Genomic DNA, 20,026 nt, shown 5'->3' with positions numbered 1-20,026 from the left:
CAAACTTATTACAGTAATGATAGTTCTTCGTTCCATTGGGAAACAAAGTGTTTATAACATTATCATAAGGTAAACAATATAGCGATTTATTTATGACTTGGTTATTGTTTAAGGATGTTCACCATTTAATCTCTTTTTGGATAAGTAAATAACTGACATCTGTATGCATTGAAGTTTTTGAGTATTTCGAAAGTCAATTTATTACTCGAATTATGGTAAAAAAAGGATATGTATATGTCTATGCCGAACGTCAATGCTTCTGTAATATGTCAATGATATGATACCTAAACTACATAAGTGTCCTTACAAACAACGGTTTATTGCTGGGTCTTCCAAGAGCTCCACGAAACCTCTTTCTAAATTATTAACATCTGTTTTATCAGCAATCAAAGCCGGGCTTCAAAGTTATTGTGAAACTGCCTATTCTAGAGGTGGCGTGAATCAGATGTGGATACTACAAAATTTCAAAGATCTTTTAGAGTACATACAATCTAAGACTCTCTCATCTTGCAATAGTATTAAAACATTTGACTTTTCTACACTTTACACAAGTATTCCCCATTCCAAACTAAAAGACAAATTGAAAGAGTTGGTATTACTTTGTTTCATTAAAAAGAATGACGAACGTAGATACAAGTATCTTGTCTTGGGGAGGGATAAATCCTACTTTGTAAAGAATCACTCTGATTAAAACAAAAAATTCTCTGAAACTAACATTATCAAGATGCTTGATTTCTTGATAGACAACATATTTGTTACGTTTGAAGGACGTGATTTTCACCAGACTGTCGGAATTCTAATGGGAACCAATTGTGCCCCTCTTCTTGCCGACTTGTTTCTTTATTATCATGGGGCTGACTTCATACAGGAACTTCTTAGGAAGAGAGATAAGAAGTTAGCAATATCCTTTAACTTTACGTTCCGCTATATAGATGATGTTCTCTCACTAAATAATACAAAATTTGGTGGCTGTGTTGAACGACCCCATCGAACTAGAGATAAAGGATATTACAGATACAGTTAAGTCTGCCTGATATCTTGACTTACATCTAGAAATTGACAATGACGGTCGGTTGAAAACAAAACTTTACGACAAAAGAGATGATTTCAGCTTCCCAATTGTGAACTTTCCATTTCTATGTAGCAACATTCCAGCAGCGCCTGCATACGGAGTATATATCTCCCAATTAATACGATATTCCCGGGCTTGTATTTCCTATCATGATTTCCTTGATAGAGGATTGCTGCTCACAAGGAAGCAATTAATCCAAGAGTTCCAAATGGTGAAGTTGAAATCATCCCTTCGTAAATTTTACGGACGCCATCACGAGTTGGTTGGCCGTTATGGTATAACCGTTTCACAGATGATATCGGATATGTTCCTTATATCGTAACTACAATACCCTTCCCTTTTCACAAATGTGACCTACCGAATTAGACTATTTACCGGATTTGTAATAACATAAGCAACACGACGGATACCACATGTGGAGCAAGATCTGCTTACCCTTCCGGAGCATCTGAGATCACCCCCAGTTTTTAGTGGGGTTCATGTTGCTTAAGCTTTAGTTTTCTATGTTGTGTCATCTGTTTGTCTTTTTATTTTTGGCCATGGCGTTGTCAGTTTGTTTTCGATCTATAGAACATTTAGTAAGCTCTCTTTTTAAAATCGCTAGATTTTAATCATGGGTTGATGTTTCATAAACAATATGGAGGATTGTAGTAAAAACAGATATAAAAAAAACTAACCTTAATATTAAATTAAAGAGTTTGAATAGTTTGAGATGATTGACAATTGAATCTCATTTTGGGTTTCAGTCATTGTTTTCTATTTTTACTGGCATATCTAAAACAGGCACTCTTTATTTGAAAATACGCCAGGTACATGTAATATTTAACAGTACATCTGATAAGGACTGTTAATCTCTTTTATCAAATGTTTCTTCATTTCTTGGCATTATACAGAAGACAGAGTATGTGCTTTGTAACTTCTTGAAACAAAACCAGAAATTGTCGTCTTTGGCCACTTGCAATGACCTGACGGTAGTTTACTGTTCACGTATTTACCGACCGACCAAAAACGTGCAGATGATATGTGTTCAAATGCTGTATGATACAGCCGTGAAAAAGTGGATGCATTTACATGTTCATATAAGTCATAACCAGACAATAGTCGTGAGTAGAAATATAAAAACTACATATGTAGTATACTCAAATGTCTTCAAAATGTGATTTATTGAGACGGTTAGCTCCAAGTCTCAATGGTCACACAATATTATAAAATGCTGGAATTATATTCGGTCATTTTTGAACACGCAAATAGCTATTTTTCTAAGTATTTAAAAAAAAAAAAAACGGTTTGTATGTATCTCAAAATATTATTAAATGCAAATAATATAATTGTCCCATAGGTTTTACTGGCATATAACATCTATTTCATTTCCCTCGATTTACATTGAGAGAAAATAATGAATTTTTAAATGACTTTTATAATCCGATTCAAAGTGGACAGTTTAAAGTACCATAACTTTCAAAGGGTTTTAGTCATCGCCTTAAGCAGAATAGTTGATTACCTTGCACATCTTAAACAATCATATTTTGGGGTAAATATTATAATTATGTGTATCGGATTCATAAATTTATAGCTATTGCCACAGGTTATTCGAAAAACTGGTTATAAGAATGTGTTATTGCACTATGCGTATCACCATGTAACTTGTTATACATACTGCAGCTTAACGTTTAAAAAAAAGGAAGATACTGGTGTTCGGACAGAGTTAAAATAGATTGGTAAATACTTTTGTTATAAAAACGGTTCCATCTTTATAAACTCTTTGATACTTTACTAGCATAACTACCTGTAGGCAATAAATATAACTTTTTATTACTGTGATATGACCAAAGCTATTTAGTGCATATTAAAAAGATGGAGCAACAAAACTTAAGTATACTTCCCACAAACCATATTTTATTTTAAGCAATGTTCTTGGGAACCTCCATGGTAGCACTCTTTGCCAATGCAACACTGCTTAACTTCCTATCAACACAACTGCCTGCGCAAAAAGATCCAGATGGAATCTTTGATCAGCCTTTCAAGAAGTACTACAATTACATCGTAGGTATGTGTTTTCATTATGAGTATAGTTTTAACTATATTACTGCTGAACGTACTTTCCGCTTTGTAAAACAAAATCTGAGAAGAAGTTGACGTCGAAAATAGTAAAATTATTATCGATTGGCAATGAAACAACAAAGACAAAAGCATGATAAATATGGTTTGATTTTTAAGGTCAATATAGTCGTGTCGTTATTTATTTATAATGATTTTGAACTCCATTTAATAACATTCGGACGATTTATCCCAGTAACCTTTTTTTTAGAATTTCATTAGCATACAAATAGGGTGACGTGGTTAGATTGCTTATGGGACAAGAGACAGGCGGAAGATACCAAAAGGATATTCAAACTCATAAGTCGAAAACGAACTGTCAATGCCATGGTAAAAAACGAAAAACTAGAAAAAAAAAAACAACAGACTACAAAACACAACATAGAAAACTAAAGACTGAGCAACACGAACGCAACCTAAATACGAGGTGAACTATCCGTCAACACCTAATCGGACGAAGATGTACACAACTGAAAATCACCGTATGCCCTTTTGCAATGAGGAAAACCAATACAGTTTAGTAAGCAATAAAATGCCCCGTCATGAAAAAATTCAAAAGATAAAACATATGGTCGAATTTTCGCTGAACATGATCATTGCAGACAAGAACCAACGACAACCACTTAATTACAAGCTAGATTAGGACATGCACACACACACACAATATAGCGGGATTGAACATGTTTGAGAGGGCTCAATCCTACCATTATGTCAGGACAGTAGTGAAACAGTCCAATCTAAGAACAAACTTTAAAAATCAGTTGGAAATGACTAGAATCATCAGATCAACACGAAAAACAACAAAAACTGCCATGGTGATATCCTCGGGAATCCTCGGGGACTAGTAGTCTTCAACAGAGGTACCGACCCAATATGTTGATGATTGATGTCAATAAAATATGAACATAAATGGAAAAGGCTACCCCAAAAAATCATTTGATATGTGACTGCTTCATGTACTGATGTGCAATGGTAAAAAAAAATTAATTTTCAGCTTTCTGTAAATGTTTCACTACTATTTGTTTACAGTTGGTGCTGGATCAGCGGGTAGTATTATTGCAACTAGGTTGTCCGAAGACCGAACAAATGTGTTATTACTGGAAGCTGGAGGATCTGATTTGGAAAACGAATTTACCCGAATACCATCACAATGGCTACGAACATTATGGACAAAGGAAAATTGGAGTTTTGACACAGTACCACAAAAGTATTCTTTTATGTCAGAGGCTAGCCGGGTGAGAATACCTTATAATGTTGTATTTGAAATATGATTGACTATTGTATGTTCCTAACGGGGATTGGTGTTCCGATATTTCTTAAATTTCAGAGTTGAATAGACTGTCTGATCATTAATGTTCATTACATTTACCATTAAATATCACATTTTAAACATTCACTAGATAGTAAATCTTTTTAATTAACGTATCGGCGTTCTTTTAATATTCAGACAATTCTCTTGCAGTCAATTAAGTACGGTCCAGTACGTTGTAGCTTTTCAATCATATCGGTATGTTTCAGATGTGTACAGGTAAATAACAACTACTGAACAGTCTGAACATAGACTGTACATATCTTAATTGCCTGCAAGCGAATTGTCTGAACTGTACTGAATTTACCGCAGTAGATAAATTTAAAAATTAACGAAAAGACTCAAAATGACTTAATGATTTATTGTGCAGTCTTTTAAGAGCTGTTCAGATCCGAATGACAGTTTCAGATCAAAATTGCCTTACTAGTGATAACCAGTTTACAAAAGGCCTTCGATGTATTCCTGATTTTTTTGTCTGTAAATTAGTACAAGTGTTATAAGTCCGAGTAAATATAAATAAAAGTTAACATATACTTGAAATAAGTAGGAACCACAAAGGGTAAAAAACAAAGAGATACCGAAAGGAGGACAATACATATTGTATGTATCACCTATCAATGATTGCAAACATCAAGAAAACACATTGTTTATAAAGAACCTACTAAAAATTGTTGACTATGTGGATAAAAAGCAGACAATAGTATAAACGCATCCTGCCTAACTGGTCGTTGTATCATTGACTTGTTGTCTCGTGTTGTATTTTATTCTGAAACCCACTTCGTAGCGATTGTACTGTTTAATCAAAATTTACCCAGGCTTCGCTTTGAAAACTTATTCATATTTCTTTACTCTCATGATTCACACCAGACATCTGTTTCGGATTTTAGTCTACAATTTATTTGAAGTGTTTGCTGACTGATGTTTGCCTTTCAGTCGTATTTTGGTTTTTTGTTTGCCATGGCGTTCCCTGTTTATCTTCGACGTATTAAATTTAAATGTGTCTTTGGTGTCTAACGCCTCTCAAAATTCAAGTTCAATTAGATAGATAATGTTTTACACTGACTAAATATTTAACTGTACGGTGACCTTAAAAAACATATGATCAAACAATTAAAACATCGTTGTTTTGTCATTAGAAGACCAAAGGCCATTGCGGTAAAGTCTTGGGCGGTACTGGCAGTATCAATGGAATGTATTACATTAGAGGAAGTCGTTATGATTATGACAAGTGGAAAAAAGAAGGTTGTACTGGATGGGGTTATGATGATGTTTTACCATACTTCAAAAAGTCAGAAGATATTCAAATTCCAGAGCTTATTAATTCCTGTAAGTTAAACAAAATGTAATTTGCAATATATAGATGAAGTAAAGAAAATAGTGAAAACCCTCATACTATATTGTAAACAGTGCAACAATTGGAAATTATGTAAATTATGAATTTATTTTGTGAAACTGTTCCAAAGTTGCAATGTGTGCAATACACGTACAAGATGTACACTGAAACCTTGTGGTAGCTATGTTTTTCTTGTTGTAGCCATGTTTTTACATCTATTAAGTTAGAAAAAAGAAGCAATACAAAACATTAAATGGTACATTAGCATCGTTTTTCCCTTTTCAACATACCCTCCCTTTCCCTGTGTTTTTTTACATTTCCCGTCATTTATTCGGGGTTGATCAAATGTACTGAGCCCATCTACATTCTGGTTTGTTGAAATTGTTTTCATCCCTAATATGCATGAAATATTTAGACGCGAAACAAAGAAAATCAATCAATGATTTATTTGAAACCATTATCAAAGAATTTCTGAACATTTAAACGTTCATACATATACTTGTTGAGATTTTCAACGAAAAACCTCGTCATAGAAAATAATTTAGAGGATATGACATGTCGGGGTAATCAAAGAGTGATTTAGAGGGTATCATAAGTATGATGACATATTCTTATTATGTCAGCATTGGATGTTCTAGCAGGAACACTTTCTATTACCTCAAGGGAATTGATGTGCTTTTCCTTAAAATGAAAATATTTTGACCTCATACTGTTTGCATATAAATGTTATAGGAACATTTGAGCAGAATATGTACGATTTAAACTCAATGAACATTTGTATTTGACATGTACATCTATGGTCAGAAACTATCTTTGAGTTAAATATTTATCAAATTTCTATATCGTAGCGTATCATGGACATGGAGGTCCCTTGGTTATTACAGAAGGACACACCGCTCCACTAGAGTTCCTTCATAGGTTAGCAGCTAAGGAAAAAGGCTTGCCAGTCACTGACTGTAATGGTTTTAATCAACTTGGTAATTATTTTCCAATCTACTGATATAATGATTGTTAATCTTGTTTTACTCTGAATGTATGGTGTATATTGAATATCTAAGGGAAGAAGGATATATGATAAGAGTCATTATATGTCCCCTGACATTCAAGGACAGTTAACCATTTTCATAATTTCAAAAGTATGTTGATGGCTCTATTTAGAATTGATCAAGAATATACAATAAGGGCATTATAGAACAGAAATGTCAGTTGTGAAGTCAACATGTTGAAATTGCTATTTGATAGCTGATTTTTATACGGTATGGATATTGCTTATTGTTGAGGGCCGTGTGGTGACATACAGGAGCTCACTTTTGAACTCTTGTAGATAGTTACCTTATTGTAAACAGCACACAATCTTTCTGTTTTCATGTTTGACCGAAACGGTCATTTCACTCATAGTTTTTAGCTAAATAAGATATCAGCTTAAAAAAAAAAGTATTTACCCCCATCAACATTTATAATAAGACTATTCATCGCTAAATATATAGTTGAGGAGGGGGCCTCGGTGGCCGAGTGGTCTAAGTAGTTACTACTGTAATCACTAGTCAGTCAACACTGAGGTTGTGAGATCGAACCCCGCTGGTGCGGGTGCACTTGACTCCAATCTTAAATGACTAGGATTGTCAGTTTTCCTATCGAAGGTTGATGGTTTTCTCCTGGCACTCCTGCTTCCTCCACCAATAAAAAATGTCCAGCACAAAATAGCCTAAAAAGCGGTGCTTAAACGTGGCGTTAAAACATCAAAACATCAAATCAAATCATATACTTGGGGAAGGACTTGGCTCAAACCTAAATATATTATTGTCATGATCTCAAAACTAGATTGTTTTGTGCTTTGTGCAGTGTATCATTCAATCATTTTATTATGAGGCTGACTTCATACAGGAGCTTCTTAGGAAGAGAGATAAGAAGTTAGCAATATCCTTAACTCTACGTTCCGCTATATAGATGATGTTCTCTCACTAAATAATACAAAATTTGGTGACTATGTTGAACGAATCTATCCCATCGAACTAGAGATAAAGGATACTACAGATACAGTTAGTCTGCCTCATATCTTGACTTACATCTAGAAATTGACAATGAGGGTCGGTTGAAAACAAAACTTTACGACAAAAGAGATGATTTCAGCTTCCCAATTGTGAACTTTCCATTTCTATGTAGCAACATTCCAGCAGCGCCTGCATACGGAGTATATATCTCCCAATTGATACGATATTCCCGGGCTTGTGTTTCCTATCATGATTTCCTTGATAGAGGATTGCTGCTCACAAGGAAGCTATTAAACCAAGAGTTCCAAATGGTGAAGTTGAAGTCATCCCTTCGTAAATTTTACGGACGCCATCACGAGTTGGTTGACCGTTATGGAATAACCGTTTCACAGATGATATCGGATATATTCCTTATGTCGTAACTACAATACCCTTCCCTTTTCACGAATGTGACTTACCGAATTAGACTATTTACCGGATTTGTAATAACATAAGCAACTCGGCGGGTGCCACATGTGGAGCAGGATCTGCTTACCCTTCGTGAGCACCTGAGATCACCCCCAGTTTTGGTGGGGTTCGTGTTGCTTAGTCTTTAGTTTTCTATGTTGTGTCATCTGTACTATTATTTGTCTGTTTGTCTTTTTATTTTTGGCCATGACGTTGTCAGTTTGTTTTCGATCTATGAGTTTGACTGTCCCTATGGTATCTTTCGTCCCTCTCTTTTAATGCAAAAAGTTTGTAGACCAAACGGAATTAAGAACGAAATATAATCAAAAGATAAATAAGGAAATTTGAATGAATTATTCCTTGAATAACACTACTTGTTATTTTCAAACTTATAGTATAATATGTGATTTTATCACACCGTCTCCTTTTACACCAATTCTTTGTCGAATTCTCTCGCTACTAAAAAGTCCTATAAAATCAAGACAACACCACACAAAATACCACACAGGATGCAAAATATTGATCAGAAAGAGCCAAACCAAAAACCTCAGATGTTTAAGAAAGCAATTTTTGCTCTTCAATTGTTACTCGTCGAGTTACTCATTGGAAGTAAAAACAACCGATGTTGGGTTGTTTCAAGGGTTGCATAGCAAAAGTTGCGAACTGTATTCAATGTGATCATTCCTTTGTCTTTTTATTAGTTTTTTGTTCTTCTTATTAAGTGTCGTCGTCGTTTGTTTTTTGGCTGATTTGTTCTAGCTTCTATCGTTTGAAGGATTATCCGTTTGCGCTGAAACTTAAACACAAACGGATATATATGAATGAACTTTTCAAAACACTTTATTTCAGAGCGCGTTTTTTTTTCTTTGTTTTTATTAATTGACCTGAAGGACATGTAGGAATTCCATTTGCAACATTTCAATTCTGTATTGTTAATGGTGCTGCATATTTTATGTATTCTTCTATATTTTTGTTTTTTTTCCTATCCTTTTAAAGTTTGTGTACGATCTGTTTACCATCTTATTGAATTCTAGTTCTTGAATAATTCAGGTTTGACTACGGTGCGAATGATAAAACTTCGGGTAATGACTCCAAAATTACTATCAATCTTACTAAATAGAATTAAAAGGTTGTTCAAGTTGGATTTGGACATATTCTATTAGTTTCACTTAATCTAATATTTGCATGAAACAGATACATTTTCTGTTTACCTTAATATGATAGCTGACCAGTATGTGATTTTGTTTTTCTCTAAGGATATTGTGCCATACAGGCAAACGTAAAAAACGGCGAACGTTGTTCTTCAGCAAGTTGTTTTCTAAGACCAAAATTGCACAGACGGAATTTACAGGTTGCTACCAACAGCCACGTTACAAAGGTAAATGTTTTAAATATTGATTGTATATAAAATTTTGGATCAGTAACTTTAATTTTGTGTCTTGTTTGATATGATTTTGAGAACAAAAAGCAGTATGGCATAACACATATATATCTATTTAAGTTAATTTGTCTTGAACATTTTATTACTTTTAGAATAATATACAAAACACCAGGCAGTCACTTCTCGATATTATATATGGTTGCAGCTATTATCATTCAAATATATATTATGATGTCTTTCTTTTTAACGTAATCAGGCGTTAAGTATATAATTAAAGTACCATGAGCAATTTGACGGATGTCACATATAGAGCACAATCTGTTTATTCTTCCGGGGCACCTGCAATTACCTCGGTTTTAGGTTGCGTATTTGCAGATTAGTCTTTAGTTTTATATGTAGATTTCTTTTGACTTGTTCGTCTTTTATTGTTTTTCGTTTTTCTTTTTTTTTTTGCCATGTCATTATCATTTCCTCTTCGACTGATGAGTTTGGATATTTCCTTTTGCCTCATTAATAACAAAGAGTAAAACATTCAAAAAATATTTAAAAACACAAATTCAATAACAGTTATTGTGAACAAAAACATGAAAACTTAACTTCTTTTGTTTGTGTGTATTGATTTCCCTGTGCCTGAATCACTCTGATCAGCTCATAATGAAATTGCCAATCAGGGTGTCGTGACATCAAATATTCTTAATCCGACTATCATAAGTTTGACCCCTATTTATGACCGAAGTCATATTGTTTGACTTTGATATATTGTGTTTTGTAAACTGTTGTTTTTCTTTTGACTTTTTTTGTTTTTTGCCATGACGTTGTCAGTTTAATTTCGACTTATGAGTTCGAATGTCCCTTTGGTATCTTTCGCCTCTCCTTTGACCATAACTTTTCATGTACTTTTCTGGTTATTTCCCGAATAGCAATCTCAACTTGTCACACCTTTACCCATTAATTTACTTATACAGTTTGAAGAAAAATGTTCTTATATTTCTAAAAATAATCCATGTTTATAACAACGGAAGGACTAAGTTTTAAACCGAGGAAAGTTGAATATATATATAAACATATAACTACTTGAGAAAATTATAGAGCTGCTTTTTTTTTAAACAAAATTATTTTATTTTTAGTTTGCAAACATAAATTTACGTGTATAGTAGGTTAATTCAGGTCATTACCATGTAGATTATTATACAAAATGGCGAAGCCAAAGGTGTTGTTGTGATGAAAAATGGAAAGAAGACACGAATCTATGCCAGGGAAGAAGTTATCATTTCTGCAGGAGTGTTTGGGTCACCAAAACTCCTGTTATTGTCTGGCGTAGGACCAAGACATCATCTGGAAAAGTTAAGGGTAATTATAAACTGTAATTGTCATTTTGAAATACAACATAATACAACATATTACGCCTGTAATCAAGACGATCTTGGTAAAATATAAGTCTTTGTCTTTATGGACAAGTATGCAATAATAAAAAATATCAGCCATATAATTCAGTATGCAAAACGTGCATTTCCTCTATATAAAGCCAAATCAATTAAAACATTCTTTCGATCTTTATAACCATTTACAGTAAAACAACGCCAAGTGCATATGTTAAGCTTGCAACAACGATACATTATATTTTCGAACATGCAACCAAATTATACGAATGATAAAGATGGCACAAACGTTTATTTATACAGATTCCTACATCTGTGAATATGAAAGTATTTAAAGAAAACAATTACCAGGCACATTCTAAACAAAACGATTATCAGCCACTAACGATTACAAATGCCCAGTAACCACTGCTGAAGTGCTCGCATGACCTAAATACTACATTATATGTGGAAATAATTGGTTCATTACCTACTTATACCATACATAGTTACATATTTGAAATCCAATATAGCATGAGACAAAGTGAATAAATACTCGAATACTTGATGAACTTTGTGAACAGGGACCCCAAAAGAATAACCAAATCAAATTAAGGTTAACTTTGCCTGATGATTCCAACGTTTTTTTACTATTTTTTTATTTTTATCACGAGATAATTTAAGAACAGTTTGCTATAAATCCTGTCAGCGTCGAAGCCCTGACTACTGACCTTATGATACATGTGTACTTCGGACCACCATTAGCGGTATCGACCCGGTGCTTGTATGACATTTTAATTTCATACACTTTTCTGGCTTTAACTTTAAAAGAAAATTTAAACAATGCCTTTCAATATCTAATAAGAGTATACAGTTCTACATCTGCAATATCAGTTCCAAACCAAAACAATGAATATTGTAGGTTTGCGCAAGATACAAAACATTTAGATTGGAAGTTCAGTATTTCTTTGATTATGAACTACTTTATCTTTACACTGATGCAGTTTCTATGGCAGTGTTCCCTTTAAATTCTAATTTCAATCAGATGTTTTGTAATGGCAGGTACCACTGAAAGCTGATCTTCCAGTCGGTGAAGGAATGCAATATCACATGCAATACTTTTTCCAGTACTCAATTACTACTCCTATGAATATGAACCAAGAGAAGGCTTTAGACCAGCAATCCATTATGGACTATATATTTTACAAAACAGGTATACAACTGTGTAATACAAATAATACATAAATAAAATAACATGAATAATAAAAAAAAAAACATTACACAGTACGGCAGATCACACAAAACACAAAGCCTGACTCCATGGAAAAATAGAAGGACAAACAAAGACAATCAATTACAGACAGATAGTCTGATTTGGCATATGGAAAACATTAGCTGCGTAAAAAAAATTTTTGCCTACGCAGAAACCATCCCATTTGCCTGCCTACACAATTATTCGTTGAAGGAAAAATAACCACAGTAAAAACCTTTCACATTCAAGGTACCAACTGATGACCATTAACGTACACAAGAAAGTGAAATACGGCACATAATGAAGAAAGTAGTCACAATGCAATCGCTACTATGGAAAGCTAGATACTACACCTCAAGGAAAAAACGGATACAACACCCCTAAAAGTGTTATTATAATATTGGTTGTCATTGAATACCATTTGAACAGTTTGTGTACATACTAAGTAACGTTATAGAAGGCATCAGTATTTTGCAAATTTTCAAGTTTCATGAATCCATTTTAAACATGCAAACCAAGATCAAATATGAAGGAATTGCATCAATTTCAAAAAAAGAACAACAACGGATGTGAAGACCAGATACCGGTATCCTGCAATTGATGCAACCCCGACCCCCCAACCACCAATGTATATCCAGACTCACTTCTTATGTCACGGTACGGAATGGGCCAAAATCGGTATATTTATAGATCAGACGACTTTTATGGTAGCTTCACACCTAATGCATCTCGTTAGTTAGTACATCATATGGGTCAATCAATTCATGGTGGTGACTGTGAAACTTGCGACATGTCGGTTTCAGTTATTTTTCCACATAACCCTGTTAGAATAGCTTTAAGGAGCACATCCCAGTTGATGAAGTCATTACATATAAGCCAACATGAAAAAACAAAATTCCATGAAATCCAAAACGAAGCGAGACCGGTTGTGAAGACCAGATAAGCTCATCCTGCAATGGATGGATCTACCACAAATATTCACTCCTAATGTCACAGTATTGAGTACAATATTAAATAGGACACAATAGGGAAATCTAATAGCCAGACGACTTTTCTTGTATCTTAACACCTAAGTCTGCAACCCATTTATCTTCTTACTTTAGACGCGGTCAATCAATCCATGATGATGACCTTGGAACTTGTGAAGTATCGGTTCAGTCGTTTTTTCTCATAACCCTGTTAGTGTTCTTTTGCGTTAAGAGTACATCCATGTTCATGAAGTCCTTGAAATGTGGAAATTCACGTATGTAAAAAAAGAGTGAAGACACCAAGGGAGCATTAAAAAGTATGAAATCGAATAAAGGCAGACCAGACCATACCCAGAAAGAAAAACAACGAAAAAGAAAGCAGTCGACACAATGTTGTCAATAATTTGCCTGAAAACAAACAAAGTTTGAGCAATAATAAACACCGACAAGCAACGGTTGAACTAAGATTCACCAGAAGCGTATGTTTCACTTTAGTTTGTAAACGGCATGAAATGCGACAGATTGATACTACTGCGATATGGGAAAGTTTGAATAGTCACTAGGTTTTAGATTGAAGTCGTTCATGTGTGTAAATGTAAAGAAAAATATTCAGATAAGAAGCAGATCTGATAGCTTTAATATAATCCTTTAAGAAAAAATCACTATGATATGCTCGAAAAATTGTTTATTGAAAAACTGGACATGGTCCATATAAATGACCGAGACATTACAGAACTTGGAAAATCTCGTTTTTAGTTCTTTGAGAAGATTTGAAACAACATCGAGATTGTAGGCAATATAACAAGAATAGCAAGTGTGCCTAAACTGTAAGATTCCATTGTTTAATTATTTAGTCTGTGATTATTTTGTTTTTTGCTTCATTAATTTTGCTTTTTGTAGTTTTAGAGGGTTGCTCTTCTAGGGAGAGTTTTGTCTTTTTTATTTAGCGCAGGCACTTTCGATAAAATTATGCATTATACAAGCATGTAATGAAACAGTTTGTTATAAACTATTTGTCAAAAAGTGCAAATAGAATTAATATTGAACGATGTTTTTTATGTTATAAAATACATGTAAAATCGTATTATACTGCCCGCATTTCGAAGAAATTATGTTTGTCATCTTGAATATTTCCAAACAAATTGCAAAAATCAAGTCTCTTTCTACTTCATACAAATACACAAATGTTTTTATGTCTTCCATCACAGTTAACAAATCATAAGCGCAGACACCTAATTGTATCCAAAGTAGTTAAAACTTTAGTAGACAAAGCATTTTGTATCGAAACAACCTTAACTTCAAAATTAATAGGGTTTTTGTTGGGAACGAATACGATTCAACGAACAATTTTTAAACATTTCATGTGTTATATTATACAGGTGTTCAGACACGATCTGGTATTGATGGGGCAATTTTTGCACGTCTACCAACAAATCATGATCTTGATTTTTTGCCGGACATGCAACTGACTTTTATAGCAAATGCATTTGAAGGTGAAAACATCAAATGTGCAATTCAAAGGATGAATCATATGGTATATATATTTGTTTATTTACACTTTAAAGTTTGCAAATAGCATATTACTAGTATACTATATTCCTGTATGCTGGTTCGTATTTAGGACGCCAGTTTTATCTCCTTTCAACATGTTCAATTGAAATACGAATAACAAAATGAAGCTCAGAAACGGAAAAATATTTATTAACAATCTTGTTCAAAGGGTATCTACAGGTCTCAATCTTCAAATATCTAAAAAGACTACAATTGCTAACATTTTCAACAATAGCAGTCGTAGGTACCCTTCTATCGATAAGTGTCCTGCCATAAATGATAAACATATAATCGTCTTTCCACCAACAATACGATGAGGTCCACTTTTAATGGTCAAACATTTTCCTTAAATTTTGAAACTGATATAAATTAAAAAACTAAAAATATTATCTATTTACTTACCTGAAACAGACCGTATTGTGGTATTGAGTACGTAGAATATACCGGACGGTATTTATCTAAACGCACCCAATAAGACCTTTATCGTTGTAGATGACCCTTTTAATTTCAAAGTATCATTTATCATCACCGTAAGCAGCACAATCACCATATTAAATATTTAACGGTTCAACCTTTAGAAGTAGTAAATAAGCAACATGGGGAATCTCATTCAAAACTTGTACGATCAAGAAAAAAATACAAACAGTTTATCCTCTCGGTCTTACTGATAATATATTGGGAATTGGTAATATGTCAAGAACCGATTCTTCTTATCATTAGAAAAACGCAATTATAAAAATAAATGTATAAACAAATTAGTTGTAAACGACATTGAAATTGTGTCACAAGAAAAAATTCTAAACGAAGAGAGAAATTTCTATGAAAATCTGTACTCATCAAAAGAAGACCCTGATAAATATTCAGGTGATTCTAATTTTTTTGATTTAAATTTTATTCCTAAGCTTACAGATCTGGAAAAGGATATATGCGATGCAGATATTTCAGAATCTGAGTGCGTTAAAGTTTTGAAAACATTTAAAAATAATAAAAGCCCTGGTACAGACGGGCTAACTGCTGAGTTTTACAAATTTTTCTGGATTGATATAAAAAAATATGTTTTAGAAAGCTATGAATATTCCTTCGAAACCGGAACCCTCTCAATAGACCAAAGACGGGGTATTCTGACTCTTATTCCAAAGAAAGATAAAGATAGAACACTCTTGTCGAACTGGCGTCCTCTTTCTCTCTTAAATTTTGATTACAAACTATTAGCCAAAGTTATTGCAGAAAGAATGAAATTATTTCTTCCAAAACTTATAGATCCGGACCAGACGGGATATGTGGCTGGTAGATTCATTGGTGAAAATCTACGACTCATTGCTGATATTATATTGTTTACTACTTTAAAGAATTATCCAGGGCTTATATTACTAGTCGATTTCGAAAAGGCGTTTGATACGCTAGAATGGAAATTCATTCAAAAAGCATTGGTTTGTTTTAATTTTGGTAGCAAGTTCCGGAAATGGGTCTTAACTTTATACTCAAATATATCTAGTCTTGTCGTTAATAATGGATTTAGTTCTAGTCCATTCAAAATTGAGAGAGGTGTTCGACAAGGGTGTCCTTTGTCTCCTTTTTTATTTATTTTGGCAGTTGAACTGCTGGCAATAAGTATTCGTAAGAACAATCAGATATCTGGTATAAAAATTGGGGATACCGAAATAAAAATTTCACAGTTGGCTGATGATACCACTTGTTTTTTGAAAGATGTATTTTCCGCGCAAATTTTATTAGATTCCTTTAACGATTTTGAGAAGTGTTCAGGGTTAAAAGTCAATTTTTCGAAAACCGAAGCAACATGGATTGGAAGAAATAAATTTAACAAAGAAGGTTCCCTTCCTATTAAATGGACAGATGGTTTTAAAACCTTAGGTTTAAAATTTAATGCTTTTGAAGAAATGGTTTGTTCTAATTTAGATACATGCATAGAAAAAATGGAATCAATAATTAAACTGTGGAGGATCAGAAACCTTTCCTTGATCGGTAAAATTGTAATTCTTAAATCACTTGCAATATCGAAGCTTATTTATGTCATTTCATCTACACATGTACCAAAATCTTATGTAATTAAAATACAACGTGACATTAATAGTTTTTTATGGAATGGTAGTACTCCGAAAGTTAAATCGGAAGTTATTCAAAAGTCTCTTAGCGAGGGGGGACTAAAAGCCCCAAATTTTGAAGTACATCTGTTATCCTTTCGTATTATGTGGGTAAAAAGATTTCTGTCAGAACATGACTCCAAATGGAAACATGTTTCCAAAGCATTCTTCCCCCTTTTTGATTTAGAGGATTTATTTATGAGCAGATGTGAATTTGAGTTTTTAAATTTAAAAGCACCTCTTTTTTATATAGAAGTGTTATCTGCTTGGAAACGTTTCAAGGGTATTTTCATCTCGTTAAATGCATTTCATGTTAGAAAAGAATTTATTTGGTTCAATCCGTTTATCAAAATTGACAGAACGAGTATTTTTTACAGATCTTGGTACATGAAAGGCATAAGGTTCATCAATGATATTGTAGATGATAAAGGCGAATTTTTGTCTCAAGACGCTATTAACCAAAAATATAAACTGAATGTTACTTTTGTAGACATTCTATCTATTAAACTTGCTATACCACGTGACTGGAAAAATTTGTTATTACAACAACACATGTCACCTAACAGCAACTCATTTGGATTCGTTTTTGAGAATGAGAATAAAAAAAAGCCTATCAGTAAATTATTTGCTAAGGATGTATATTCACTTTTTATCGATCGGGGAAGTATTTCTCCTATTTCACAACAAAGGTGGGAAGAAAGTTTTAATATAGAAATTAGTGACGAAAAATGGAAAAATATTTATTCACTAGCTTTTAAATGTACTATAGAAAGCAAACTACAAGCTTTCCAATATAAAATGTTACACAGAATAGTCTCACATAATTATCTTCTTGAAAAATATAAACTTTCCTTAACTAATGAATGTGCCAGTTGTAAAGAAATAGAAACTATAGAGCATAAATTTTTTGAATGTATAGTAACAAAACAGTTTTGGAGAGAATTTTCTAATTGGTGGTATTTAGTTTTTGGAGTAAAAATATTTTTGAATAAAGATAGTGTCATTTTTGGTATATTGAATTCTGATAACGTAGTTTTGAATTATTGTATTCTACAGGCAAAGTATTACATTAATTATGTAAAGAACACACAATTAGACGGACTGTTAATATCTGTGCAAGCTTTTCTTAAATTTTTGAAAAGACGTCTAGAGATATTAGAATATTTATATCTTTCTAAAGACAAACACGAGTCATTTGTCGACAGATGGGGGGGATTTATGGAAGTTATTTAATTAAATTTATTTTTAATCTGATTATATATTTAATGTATTCCAAAGTATTTTTTTAAGATGTATCATATACTGAGTATTCACATCATCAACTTGTAAATTTTTTTACTATGTCTTATTCGCATAATATCAATAGTATAACAATGCCATAAATGTCATGTCATTCACTTATGTCTTGTAAAAATGTATGTATGCACTGTAGTTTGAACACCAAAAAGATCAATAAAAAATAAAAAAAAAAAAAGATAAAAAAAAAAAAAAAAAAGAACCGATTCTGTTAACATTTTTGATATAGTTTCTAAAACTGTACGTAAAACCCGTTCACAAGGATGTAGAAACAATCGCAGTAAGAAAAAACTAACAATACAAATATTTCGGACCTAATTACTATAATTTCTAAAAACAACGGCAGACATCATCTATTAACCAAGCTCTGTTTTGGTTCATTTGTATGTTTCAAAGTTTAGTGTGGCGTCAATTTCGCTGTACTAGTATATATTATTGTCTAGGGGCCTACTGAAATCCGCCATCAGGTGCGGGATTTTCTTGCTGAGTTGAAGACCTACTAGTGGCCTTGTGCTCTTTTCTGCCATTTGGTCGGTTTTTTGTTTCTTTTACACATTCCCCGTTTCAATTCTCTATTCTATACCAATATTGTCTCCTGGTGTTCTGCTTCAATATTGATTGAACGGTAATTTTGCGATATGTGACCTTGCAATGTAGATTATTTCTTTAATCAAAAGCAATAGCAAAGTTTTAAAACAAAATTAATATTAACGCACCAATATAAGGTTGTATTCCAGAATAAAAAAAGCCAAGACGTACATTGTCGAGAAATAATTATAAAAAAACATATATAATGAGGACTTCTTTTATTACCCGCTACAATCAAATGGAACCTCAGAAACCAGGTGTTTCCTCAGCTCTCTGAATTTTGAATTTCATTTTAAGAACCTATTGGTAATATAGCTCATCAAGTATTTGAACCTTCTTGGCTTTCAAATGATAGGGTTTCAGCATTCTAAATGAGTGAAATAAAAATAAAAAAAACCGCTTCAGACGCACTAAATAATTGAAGTGTTATTTTCAGTTTCTGGCACAGAATTGATCCCTGCTGGTGGTCTACTTGTCCACGAGGGTATCATCATCTCAGTAGTCAGTGCTTTGGACATGACAATATTTGTTACATAAATTTGTAAAATTTACCGTTGATAAAATTAGAAATTATAAAGAAATAAGGGTTCCAACTCAGGCAAAGTTGACATTGTATAGATTTGCCCATTCTTTTATGTTCCTTTTTGTTAATAGCTTAAATATTTATACAAAATAGGCTTTCTATTTTTCGGGTTTGAGCGTTCATAAAGTAAGTAAATCCAGTAAAACGTTACTGACGCACCAAATTCATGAAGTATTATTTCCATTCTTACAGACATTCTATTTTGTTTTCTTACAAAGTACTATTATATTACTTTACATTGTAGTAATGTTTACTTTAATGACTTATATAGAAATGTTTCACGTCTCCATCCGTTAATTACAAACATGCATTTGGGTGAATGTGTTGAATATTTAGTGTTTTATTTTTTTCACAGAGAGTTTTTGACGAAACGTCTCGATCAGCTGATGTTGGATTTGCAGTAAATATATGTAAACTTCACCATAAAAGCAGAGGAACAGTTCGACTGAAAAGCAAGAATCCAATGAAGCCTCCTCTTATAGATCCGCAATATTTAGCTAATCAGGATGACGTTGATTCATACGTAAAAGGTATACATGGGATATCGGTATAACTTTTCGACATGTTCCAGAGTTTAAAAAAATCTTCACATCTAATCCACACAATCAAAGTTTTTTTTAATCAGAACGTTGGGATAGTCAAGGCTTATACAATAAAAGGTACAATAACTATCAGTTAACACCCTCCCTCCCCCCACC

The 20,026-nt window shown here is 33.1% G+C and overlaps 1 protein-coding gene across 1 annotated transcript in view; it reads left to right on the top strand.

Moving 5' to 3' along the window:
* The window catches only part of LOC127704474 (glucose dehydrogenase [FAD, quinone]-like), a 48,145-nt gene that overhangs the window by 25,590 nt on the left and 2,529 nt on the right, over positions 1 to 20,026 (top strand). Inside the window, exons 3-11 of the mRNA XM_052208577.1 lie at positions 2,979 to 3,119; positions 4,199 to 4,404; positions 5,615 to 5,804; positions 6,660 to 6,788; positions 9,506 to 9,627; positions 10,813 to 10,980; positions 12,051 to 12,201; positions 14,588 to 14,742; positions 19,684 to 19,858. Coding sequence (XP_052064537.1) covers positions 2,981 to 3,119; positions 4,199 to 4,404; positions 5,615 to 5,804; positions 6,660 to 6,788; positions 9,506 to 9,627; positions 10,813 to 10,980; positions 12,051 to 12,201; positions 14,588 to 14,742; positions 19,684 to 19,858 — 1,435 coding nt within the window. The 5' untranslated portion in view covers positions 2,979 to 2,980. The remainder of the gene's footprint in view (positions 1 to 2,978; positions 3,120 to 4,198; positions 4,405 to 5,614; positions 5,805 to 6,659; positions 6,789 to 9,505; positions 9,628 to 10,812; positions 10,981 to 12,050; positions 12,202 to 14,587; positions 14,743 to 19,683; positions 19,859 to 20,026) is intronic.

The sequence above is a fragment of the Mytilus californianus genome, unplaced genomic scaffold (assembly GCF_021869535.1).
Source record: "Mytilus californianus isolate M0D057914Y unplaced genomic scaffold, xbMytCali1.0.p SCAF_6, whole genome shotgun sequence".
Lineage (NCBI taxonomy): Eukaryota > Metazoa > Mollusca > Bivalvia > Mytilida > Mytilidae > Mytilus > Mytilus californianus.
The sequence above is the reverse complement of the archived record's forward strand: the minus strand, read 5'-3'. Positions and strand labels throughout refer to the sequence as shown.